Source organism: Mauremys reevesii, linkage group 2 (genome assembly GCF_016161935.1).
Source record: "Mauremys reevesii isolate NIE-2019 linkage group 2, ASM1616193v1, whole genome shotgun sequence".
Taxonomy (NCBI): Eukaryota; Metazoa; Chordata; order Testudines; family Geoemydidae; genus Mauremys; species Mauremys reevesii.
In genome coordinates, this window is record NC_052624.1 from 22,048,326 (window position 1) to 22,060,408 (window position 12,083).

Sequence of the window (12,083 nt, forward strand, 5' to 3'; positions counted from 1 at the left end):
ATTGCCCGTGACCTTCCCATGACTAAATCTTAGCCTTAGTTATAAGTCTTTGAAAAACTGCAGTTTGCACATGCACAATACAGACTTGCTACAGTTTAACAGCTCATCCTCCATGAGCAGGCTCAAGCCTCTCGGAGCTTCTGGTGCTGACCAGACTGTGCATGCCCTGTCCCCCAGAGTAACTGAGTAAGCTCACCCCAGCAGGGCTAGACTAGCCAAGATGGATTTTCCCTCTAATAGTTGTTCCCACCTCCTTTTGACCGGGGCAGGGCTGGGCATTGGAGCTGAGAGCAAGGAGCCTTTATCTCCTGGGCTCTCAGTGACCCCCCTTCTGGCTCTCAGGCAGTGTGGAGGAGGAGGAGGATGTCTGATTCAAATGCAGCAGGGACAAAAGCCAGACCGGTTGGAGAGGGAAGAAGTAGATTGGGGCTGGTGAGACTGACATGTAAAGAGAGAGAGAAACTGTGACTGGCTGAGTAAGGAGATTGGGACTGACAGAGCAAGGAGACTAGGACAGGGAGCAAGGGGAATGGTGGCAAATGCTGAGGCTGGGACTGGAATCCCGGGTGTGGGGGAGGGAGAGATGCTGGAACTGGCTGGGCAAGCAGAATTTGACTGGAAGCCAGTGAGGGAAATGTGGGGGATGACTGGGAGCCGTTTCGTTGGTGAGACTGCTCAGATGATGACATGGGGGAGGGAGGGAGATTGGGACTAGGAGATTAGGACTAGGAACCAGTGTGGGTGAACAAGGATATGGGAGAGGATAGACACATCTGACAGGAGGCTGAAGTGTGGGAGGAGAACTGGGACTGTGTGGCAGAGAGATGGAGACAAGGGAGAGGGTGGTGTGGAAGACTGAATTTGGATGAGGAGCCCAGGGAGGGGGACTAGGATTGGGAACAAGTTGGATAAGGAGCTGGGAATGGGGAACTGCGCCTGGCTATGAAGGAAACTGGGACTGGAATGAGAAACCCAAGAGGAGATTGGGACTGGGAAGAGAAAGAGAATGTGACTGAAATCAGGAGCCAGGGAGGGAAAGAGACAGGACTGAGACAGGTTGGAGTGAACGAGACAGAAGAGTCAAGCTTGGGAGCAAATGGGCAGAGCATGGAATGGACCCCAAAGTTCTTGAGTTTCACCATTCCTCAGAGGCCCGCAAATATGTGGCCATCCTCTAGCAAACTGTGTTTTATCCCCTTCTTGTATTTGTCCTCATACTCATAGAGGATGAGAACTTACTATTGCTATCAGTTATTTTGTTATCTCAAGAAGTCTATGTGGTGAATCTAAAGTTTCCAACTCCACTGATAAACCATGTGGATGTCAATATGATGCCACACAGTTGGATTTTTGTTTTTTTCAGTCTGCTTTCCTAAAAAGCTAGGAAATTACACAAAAAAGTAAGTTAGACTAATATTACTAAGGTCATAAAGTTAAGCACTCACCAGTTAATTAATTCCATACAATGCATATTATAAAATCAGAATTTCATGTAGTATTAGATCAAATGCCTTGGAGAAATCCAAGTATACTATATCAACACAGTTAACTTTATCAACCAGACTTGCAATCCTGTCAAAAAAAGACAACAGGTATGTTTGACAAGAGCTAGCTTCCAGGAAACCAAGCTCACAGGCATGAAGTATATTTTTAGTTTCCAACACTTTACTGAGAGTCCCAAATTAACTGATCCATGATTTCCCCCAGGATTAACGTGAAGCTAAACAGTCTATACTTCCTTGGGTCATCCTTTTTAAAATATTGGAATTACACTGGCAGTCCTCCAGGTCTTGGAAATTTCGTAAGTTTTCCAAGATATATTAAAATGTAGCATTATTGGTGCAGAGAGCTTTTCAGCAAGTTCCTTTAAGATGCTTGGGTGTAAGTTATCTAGAACTGTTGGTTTGAAAATATTTAATTTTAGCAGATACTGCGCCACATCCTCCTTTGTTACAGACGGTAAATCTTCTGCTCCATCCACAACATCTGGAATGAATATTTCCCTGCTTCATTCCACATACAGAACAGAAATATCTATTGAACTTTTTGCCTTTTCTACATTACTATTTACAATTTACCATCCACATCTAGCAATGGACCTATTCCATCTGTAGGTATTTTTTAAATTCCTAATAAGAAGACATTTTTTAAACCTATTGTCTTTAACACCACTGGCCATTGATTCCTTTAGCCTTAACAATCACCTACATTTTTTAACATGTGACTTCTATTCATTACCATTTACATTCCCACTTTTCCATCCTTTATATATTGATTTTGTTATGCTTTATCATCTCTACTCCTACTTCTCCTTGTGTGTTCCTCATTTTCTGGGTTCCCAACTTGATTCACTGGGGCCTAATTTGCTGAAGTGCAGAGCATTCACAACTGCAACTGAAATTAAGGACAGCTCTGCTTGAATATATAAAAATGATATATAATGATAAGTTCTCTGGAAAAAACAGTTCCTAGGCATCTCAAATTGGCTCCCAAAATTAGTGGATACTTTTGACCTTAATATCTCCGTGCCTCAGCTCCCCATATTTAAAACTGGGATAATAATGCCTTCTCACTTACAAGGGTGTTGGGAAGATAAATGAATTAATGCTTGTGAAGCATATGGGTATTAGAGTGATGAGTGCAACAGGAAAGCCAGGAGGATACTAATTCTGTTTTCAAAGCAGGGTTTTAACAGTTTGCAGTATATAAGGTGAACAACGAGGAGAAAACAAAATTTTCAATAGTGAGTCATTAACTGAACTGGATCCATCCTGTGCACTGAAAGAGGCAGCTGTCTTGTGGAAATAATATGTGATAACATAATTTAAGATTGTATTATAATGCACATGCACAAGCGGGCTGAATTAAGGTTGCTCAGACAACCTTAATTTTGGCATTTCTTAACTTTGAGTGCTTGGCTTTGCAATCTAATTCATGTTCTTTTAATGTAGTTTTTTGTGTGTAATATATTGTATGTGTGTGGATAGTAAACTCAACTATTTTCTATGGTGAGTGGGAGAATTTGCAATTTGTAAGTTACATTTTTACTTTGCTTTGCAAGACAGAATAAGAGTTTTTATTAAGGGTCCAGTCCTTAATGGGAGTCTTTAGATTTACTTTAATGAGTAGAGGAGAAGGACCTTAATCACTTCTCATGGAAAAAGTAATGAAAAAAAATGTAGAGCGTGGTGTAAATAAATACAGTATGACGCACAGATGAGTCTTATCATAAAGAGCATCAGTAGAAGTGAGTCCTGTATTACATTTTCTTGAAGAGGAAGGGTCCAATTTAGACTCTCGAGACAAACAGTCCATTAGTCCACAGCAATGATATATTTCAGAGATAACAGTGCTGTACATATGTTCTGAATGCACTTAGTGACATTAAGGAACTATTTGAACAAGTCATGCTCGGCCTGATTTCCTTACTTCAGTAGGATCTGTGGGTGCTCAGCCTCTCTGAAAATTCAGAACAGCTATGTCAGGTCTTTCTATTGCTTATGTAACTTAGTCATAACCAAAGAGCATCAGAAATGGAAAGATAACATTATAAGTTACCGTGGTACCAAACATTCACATTACTTCAAATGTGTGTTATGTCTTGCATTAATTTCCTAGCAGGGGCGGCTCCAGGCACTAGCACGCCAAGCGCGTGCTTGGGGCGGCAAGCCACTGGGGGGCGCTCTACCGGTCGCCGCGAGGGTGGCAAAATGCCTAGAGCCGCCCCTGTTTCCTAGCTATGTGCGGGTACCTGCTTATGGCCTACAAATACACATCAAGCCCCACTCCCCATAATTCGTATGTACTGTTCTGTTTTATCTTAGGGCCAACCTACACTGCACACTCCCCTTACAGCAGTCTATAGAGTACATACACAGCATACCTCCCAGCAGTGGTATAAATAGCTGCATAGATGGTGAGGCACTGCTCAGGCAAGAAGAGTAAAGAGATGCCTGAACCCTCAGGGTATATACCTGACCCAGTTCTCTAGGCACCCATGCAGGGCCTCCCCCATCCACACTGCTATTTCTAGCAGTGCAGTGTCCCGCACTCTCCCCACTGCTGGAGTTTTCCCCCACCACAGGGAGCTGCCAGAGGCTTTCCCCGTTACTGTGAAAGACTCCGGCAGTGGGGAAAGGCTCTGGCCATAGAAGGCAATAGGGAAAGGGTCCAGGGCAGCTCCCTGCTGCCGGAGCCTGTCTCCGCTGCCTCCCCCTGCCAGAGCCTTTTACTGCCACGTGTAGCTGCACACCACAGTGTGGATGCAACCTACTATTCACTGCAGCGTGTAGCTACACATATCCTACACGCCACGGTCAGTGGTGTGCAGTGCAGACATATCTGTAGGCACAGCTGACTTGCCCAGTCTAGAAAAATGAGTTGAGGTTAGGGTATGGTCGCTCACTGACTTTTTCATTCATGCAGATGAATTTCAATGCCTTTTACCTTGACTGACCAGCTTGTGCTGTGCCCTGTGGCAGGGTCTTGGCACTATGTAAAACACCCTAAGAGGGAGCCTAGGGTACACCTTGACCTGTTAAATCTAGATAAAAGATACTGAAATGCATCCACACTACAAAAAAGGTTGTGACAAGGTTCAGATTAGTTAACACATCCCAATCTATCCTTGACCCATTTTTAAGTATTGACAAGCCCAGTTATTCCTATTGCTGTTGTACCTACTGAAAATCCAATACAAATATCCAAAGTAGAAAAAAAAGGAATGAGAACTTGAACGGCTGAGGTGGCATCTGGAACCAAATCTCTGAGACTCTTGAAGGCTGATAGCCCACATTCTGTATGGAGATTAGAAACTGAATACTGTAATAGAGATTTAAATTAAGCTCTGACTGTTAGCAACATACATGGCCTGATTCTCCTATCTCTTAGCTGCCAATCAAGAGTAACTCCCCTGAACTCGAGAGTCACAACAGTGTAAACCCAATGCAAATGAGAGGAGAATCAAGTTGAGAGTATTTTCTTCAAAGCTACTATTGCAGGTAGGTTAGGAGAGAACTATACTTTAGCAAACATTCTCGCCAAAGCTTCTATTTCACGACTATGTGCACTCAGTATATTGGGTAATGAACATTTTTTAGATGTGCCTAACTTGATGGCTATTGAGTTACATACATTCTAAATAAGTGAGATAAACTGCAATTGTTAAATTTGTTATTTAATATATATATATTTTAATGAACACTGAAACTTAATATTCCATATGTAGGGCCAAGTTCTGCCCTCAGATGCCAAAAACCTGCAACTGAAGTGAATGAAATTGCTTACATGCATCTGTTCTTACAAACCTCCAGTGATGGAGAGTCCACAACTTCTTTAGGCAATTTGTTCCAGTGCTTAACTACCCTGACAGTTAGGAAGTTTTTCCTAATGTCCAATCTAAACCTCCCTTGCTGAAATTTAAGCCCATTGCTTCTTGTCCTATTCTGAGAGGTTAACAAGAATATTTTTTCTCCCTCCACCTTATAACAACCTTTTTATGTATTTGAAAACTTATCATGTCCCCTCCTCAGTCTTCTCTTCTCCAGAGTAAACAAGTTCACTCAATATAACTGAATCTATGAGATAAACTCATTCAGCAGCAAAGATAAACTGCTATATCTGTAGGCAACAAATTAAGAACCAGATTTCACTAGCCTGGCACATACTGAACAACACTACCTTCAAGGGGACTGGTTGCAAAGGAAATGGCTATTCAACATGAATGAGGGTATCAGAATCTGGTCTAAAACATTAAACCTTTATGTTTCCATAATTCCATTGGTAATACCTCATTACACCACCATGTACACCCTTAATAGACACCCAATGCAAACGCAGTTGCTTTCTTTTTTACACACTGTGGGTGTACAAAGAAAAAGAAATGTGAAGATTTCATCACTGAGCCCTGTGAAGGGGAACACTTGCAATCCGTGCTGCCTAGTGGGCAAGCTGCCTTCCCCTGGGGCATTCTGCCCTGTAATGGTGTGCCCTTTCTGTGACTCAACCCTGAGTCAGGTCACATTCTCAGGCTATATACGAAGAGTCCAGTAACAAGGAAGTCTTCAGGATTAAGCAAGGGATTTAGGGCTTCCCCCTTGTTTGGGGTCTCATGGTCCAGACTCTTGTGTCTTCCCCCAACTAGGGATTCCCCACCCAGTTCTGTAGCTGTCCCTCTTTAGGGACTGGTATGGGGGCCCAGGCCCACCCTTTCCAGCAGGCTCCAGTCCAGGGCCCAATGGCAGGCAGCTAAGTCCTGCAGTTCAGGGTGCTATGCAGCTGCCTCCCTGGATCACTACCTAGCAGTCCCCTCTCTCTCCACAAGATAAAGTACTTACACACAATGATAAAGGCTCTAACCTTTAGAGAGTCACGGGTCCTTCTTTGTAGGCTTGGACAGGTCGCTATAGTCAGGCCTCAAGCAGCAAGTGCTCCTGCCATGCTTCTTCCCAGAAGCTCAGAGGCAGGTCAGCTTCCTCCCACTGTCTGTCTAATACTGAGCTACTCTGCTCCCCTTTTTAAGCTCCTCCTCCAGCCAGTTCAGGCTTTGCAGCTACAGTGGGGTGGTGCCACCTGGGCCCAGAGTAGTTCTTTAACCCCTTCCTTTCCAGTGTGGGCTTTGTTACACCCCATCACAGGTCCTCTTCGGACTTTTTGCCAAAACTCGGGACCAGATCCAGCTAAACTATGCTGATTTCCACCAGCTAAGGATGTGACTCTTTGATAGTATTGTAACTCTGTACTGAGGCCTCATTTCAAGGAAGCATCCCAATTCAGAAAAGCACTTCAAACACATAGCTAAGTCTCACTGACTTCAATGACACTGAAGTACATATTTAAGTGCTTTCCTGAACAGAGCATGTGTTTTTCTGAAGTGGGCACTATCACCACAAAATTTCTAAGCAAGGCCTCAGCACAGAGACTTTCATATTTTTTCCTCTACTTTGAAACTATAAATAAAATAAAATGTTAAGAATGAAAAGAACCAACTATTCTTGTTTGAATGTGCTGTCTATTTGCACAGGAAATAGCTGCTTTCTACTGACCCAGAACTAGTAAATTTAACTTTATTTTTGATACTAGATAACATTGAACAGATTGTTCAATTTCTTGTCAGGAAGGAATTTTCTGTCATGTCACATTGGCATGGTCAATTTATTTTCTGGCAATGAAGTGCCCAGAACTGAACTCAATATTTCAGGGTCAGCCATGCCAGCGCTATAAGGAAAGAGGCACCTCAAATGCAGCCCAAACTTGCATTATCCCAGTTTCCACAATACGCTATCTGCTCAGCGCCTGCTAGAAAGCAGTAACACTACAAAAGATCTTGTAGTAACAATGGGCTGCTAGGTATCTCCTTTCTACTTCCATCTTGTGGATTTTACCCCAGATGCTTTATTGTTGTTCACCTTATTCCAGGTTGATTCACATTTGGTTACTTCTGCCCATATTTCCAGCCTCTCTAGTTTCTTCTGCACTATTATTTGCAAATTTAATTAACTTAAGTTTCACTCTCTTCACTCCAGACCATTAGCAACAATGTTAAATAAGAATAGGTCTATTCATATACTAATTCCTTCATCTGCCATCAAGAATGTTACAGTGTATCCCTTTTTATTTATAGGCCTTTGGTTGGTTTTCAATTCAGGTGACAATGTTTGGGTACAGGATAGTTTGGTGGTTGTAAAAATGGTTCTCTAAAACAGTAAAGCACTTTCAATTTTCCAAATATTCAGATGATTGCAATATCTCAGAATAACCATCTGCAAACAAAATGGGAGAATAAAATGGTCCAGTCCATTTCTTTGTCAACTATTTTTTAGTTATTTACATGTCTGCAGGCGCAGAGCCAGCGCCCAGCGCAGCAGGGCGCAGGCGGGCGGCGCCGCTTCATTTGGTTGGGTGGAGCTCCTGCATTGGCTCTCGTGGACCTGCGGCATGCGGGCAGCCGGGCAGAGCAGCCACCAGAGGAAGGGAGGGGGGACCCGGGGGGGGGGGAGCGGCGCAGCGGCGCTCCGCTGCTGGGGGGCAGCCCGATTTCTAGAGCCGCCCCTGCATGTCTGGACTTTTTAATGCATTAATAAGCCACACTAATTCATGATATTTGCAAAACTCTTCATATACATAAACTAATAAAAAAAAGTTCTTTAAAATGGAAAAAAACTTGGAGACTACAGAATGCAGCTATATGCATATGTGAGATGTGGAACTGTTACGTACTCGCTGGGTTTTGACAAAGTTCTATATTATTTTGAAGGAAACTCACGTTTTTAATATTTACAATAAGTTTGGTTCTCTGTTACAACACATGAAATAAGACAGGAAAAAGATCAGGAAGGAGTTTCTGGCACTCATTCTCCGTGTGTGTGTGTGTGCGTGTGCGTGCGAGCGCGCGTGTGCGTGCAAGCACACACACGGTGATGGGGAGGAGGGAATGGGCATAGGCTGGGATAATAGGCCTGCTGTTCTGGACAGGGTCCTGAAAGAGGTCAGCTGGAAATGTCACGCACTCTTTTGAGGATCAGGCTATTCATTGACTCCTCCATCCTATTTCACCCTGACTAGCTCCACCACTTAGACACTGACTATGACATCTTTAGCTTGGATTTCATCAGATCTGGCAGACAGGGCAATGAGTGATAACATGCATATCTGACATGCCTACAGTTGACGGCATGTGTTGCTGGCAATCCTGGCAGGAAGGAGCAAACTGCTGGCAGTGACACTTGAGTCAAGGTGGGTATCTATCTATCTATCTTACAGATTTCTTTAGTGCCCACCACCAAAGTCATTAAGCAGCTGGAAGAAGTGGGACATATTCCTTCATGAAGAATAGGTATCAACTTTATCATCGCCTGGGAGGTGCATAGGAGGAGCCCATCTCTCCATGTGCGAATGGGAATTTGACTGATGGTGGAATCCTGCATTTGCAAGTGAAGTCTTGCTCTGGTGTGATACTACAGAACTACTAGAAAAACAGGAACATTTCTCACAAATAAACAAAAATTGTGAAAAATGTGTTCCCTTTTCTTGTTGAAAAATGTCAATGTTATCTAACTGTTCTAATCTGCAGATCATTCAGGAAGACCTGGTAGCTCTCCTCAAAAGACACATAAGGGCAAGAAATGGTAGAGGCAAACTGAGAGGATTACATTTTTACACTTGCTAAGATCATTTGTTCGATACCTGACAGCTTTTGGTCCACACACTGATGTACATTATAAACTGATGTAAATCTAGAGTAATTCCAGTGATGACAATAGAGCTAAATGTTCATTCTACCTATTTACTGTACTTAAATGTACTGTACAGATTAAATAATGTATACAATCACATTAAACTAAAGGAATATTAGTATGTATTATAAATACACAAAATGATTAAAATGTTAGTAGTATGCAACAGTAGCAGAAAACTTATAGTTCAGTCACTGATAATGGCATCATCACTAGGTCCTGATCCACAACTGGGGCTACTAGGCATTACAGTAATACAAATAATAAACAATAATGATGATAATAAAAATAATCATTAGTTTCTGAGCATTATAGTTTATGAACCCTACACTTCTGCTTTTAGGGTATGTCTACACTTCTAGTTGGAGATGTGATTCCCAGCTCAAGAAGACATTCCTGCACTAGCTCTCATCAAGCTAGCATGCCAAAAATTGAGTGTAGTCACAGTGGTGGCACAGGCCCTGCCTACATGCTTAGGGTCTCATACAGGTATGTACCCAGGTGGCTAGCCCCTCCCACAACTTGTGCAGTCATGGCTACATTATATTTTTCATTGAGCTAGCCCAAGTATGTTTTCTCAACCTGGGAATCAGACCCCCAGCTCAAAGTATAGACATACCTTTAGTGTAGATGTGAATTTCAACTCAAATAAAAGATGATCTATACTCTCAAACGTGTACACAATTCTTGTAGATTTCAGAGTAATATGCACTGTGACAAAGTTCCTTCTCTACCTTGGTGGGTCCTGCGCTTATTTGGCAGATTTGCTCACCTCAGTGATCTTCCCCACAGTCTGGGTCAACTTCTCCTGTGTCTGATCAGGAGTTGGGAGGTTTGGGGGCAACCCGGACCCGCCCTCTACTTCGGGTTCCAGCTCAGGGCCCTGTGGATTGCAGCTGTCTATAGTGCCTCCTGTAACAGCTGCATGACAGCTACAACTCCCTGGGCTACTTTCCCATTGCCTCCTCCAAACATCTTCTTTAACCTCACCACAGGACCTTCCTCCTGGTGTCTGATAACGCTTGTACTCTTTAGTCCTCCAGCAGCACACCCTCTCACTCTCAGCTCCTTGCGCCTCTTCCTCCCAGCTCCTCACACGCACTTCCTCTCCTCTGGCTCCCCCCTCCCTGACTGGAGTGCGCTCCTTTTTAAACCCAGGTGCCCTGATTAGCCTGCCTTGATTGGCTGCAGGTGTTCTAATCAGCCTGGCTGCCTTAATTGGTTCCTGATTACTCTAGTGCAGCCCCTGCTCTGGTCACTCAGGGAACAGAAAACTACTCATCCAGTGACCAGTATTTTTGCCCTCTACCAGACTCCTGTTCCCCACTGGCCTGGGTCTGTCACAGCATGTATTTAGGAGCAGAATTTGGCCCTATAGTTTCAAGCAGAGACAGGTATAACACAATCCAATGGTTGGAAGTTCAAGCTAGATAATTTCAAACTGGAAATAAGTTGTACATTTTTAATGGTGAATGTAATTAACCATTGGAACAGTTAACCAAGGGTTGTGTGGATTCTCCATCACTGACAATTTCAAAATCAAGATTGGGATGTTTTTCTAAAAGATCTGCTTGAGGTATTATTTTGGGGAAGCTCTATGGTATGTGTTATACAGGAGGTCAGACTAGATGATCTCAATGGTCCCTTCTGGCCTTGGAATCTATGAAGCTCTTTTGAACATCTGCATCTGAACGAACAGAATAATTGTTTTTCTTACCTTACTATCCTCATCATTGTCATTATAACCACAAGCGCTTATGAAATCTGGAAATGTCTCTGACCATCCGTCACTTGTACAATTTTTGCTAATATTTCCTGTAAAATAAAATTCACAAATTTATTCCGCATAGATTTAAAAGTTTCCTAACCAACAGGCCTTAAAGCCAAGCTTCATAAAAACTGTGCCTTCTTGTGAAACCACTCCATTAATTTGCTTTTGTGCCCCAGCACTGTCATTAAGCAATCCCACATATTTCCATTCATGTTCACTTATTGTTTTAACATTTATTCTTGGTTCTGAGTCATACCAAATATCTTTACTTTGCTAAAGAAACACACATACAAAATTGCAATGCCATGCCTCCTACTTTCAATCACGGAGCGTTTCACAGAAACAGACTGAAAGATTTTGTAGTTTTGTTAAAATTACTCTGAAGGGAGTTTATTATCTTCCACTTTTAGAGAATTATTTGTAGTTAAGCTGGGTTGATGGACAAGTAATTTGAATGAAAATGGCTCTATACAAACCGTGATTACTCTAAACTATTATTTAAGATCTTCTGAGCAGGTGATATTAAGTGTTCTACTGAAAAGTTATTGAAGTGCTTGGATGTAGACAGCGGTGAATGTCTACATAGACTGATGAACATGCATCTGGATTATAACAAATTCTGATTTAGCATGTAATGCGTTTTAAAGGCCCTCTCAAATTATGTGCATAGAGGCAGGGAAGAGGGAAAATAACATAATACAGGCAAACTTCAGGGACTTCCATCTATCCACCACACCCATAATTCAAGGGGGGGACCAAGGGAAATCCTTTTGTTTTAACTGTGAATCAACAGCGTGCCCTTGTTGCCAAGAAAGCGAATGGCATATTGGGCTGCATTAGTATGAGCACTGCCAGCAGATCGAGGGATGTGATTATTCCCTCTATTTGGAACTGGTGCCACATTTGGAGTATTGCATCCAGTTTTGGCCCCCCCACTACAGAAAGGATGTGGACAAATTGGAGAGAGTCCAGCAAAGGGCAACGAAAATTATCAGGGGGCTGGGGCACATGACTTATGAGGAGAGGCTGAGGGAACTGGGGTTATTTAGTCTGCAGAAGAGAAGAGTGTGTGTGTGTGT

General features: G+C 42.8%; 1 protein-coding gene across 1 annotated transcript in view; it reads right to left on the reverse strand.

The window, feature by feature from the left end:
- VIPR2 (vasoactive intestinal peptide receptor 2) overlaps positions 1-12,083 on the reverse strand; it is a 91,059-nt gene that overhangs the window by 45,921 nt on the left and 33,055 nt on the right. Inside the window, exon 4 of the mRNA XM_039521420.1 lies at positions 10,951-11,048. Within this exon, the coding sequence (XP_039377354.1) occupies positions 10,951-11,048 (98 nt within the window). The remainder of the gene's footprint in view (positions 1-10,950; positions 11,049-12,083) is intronic.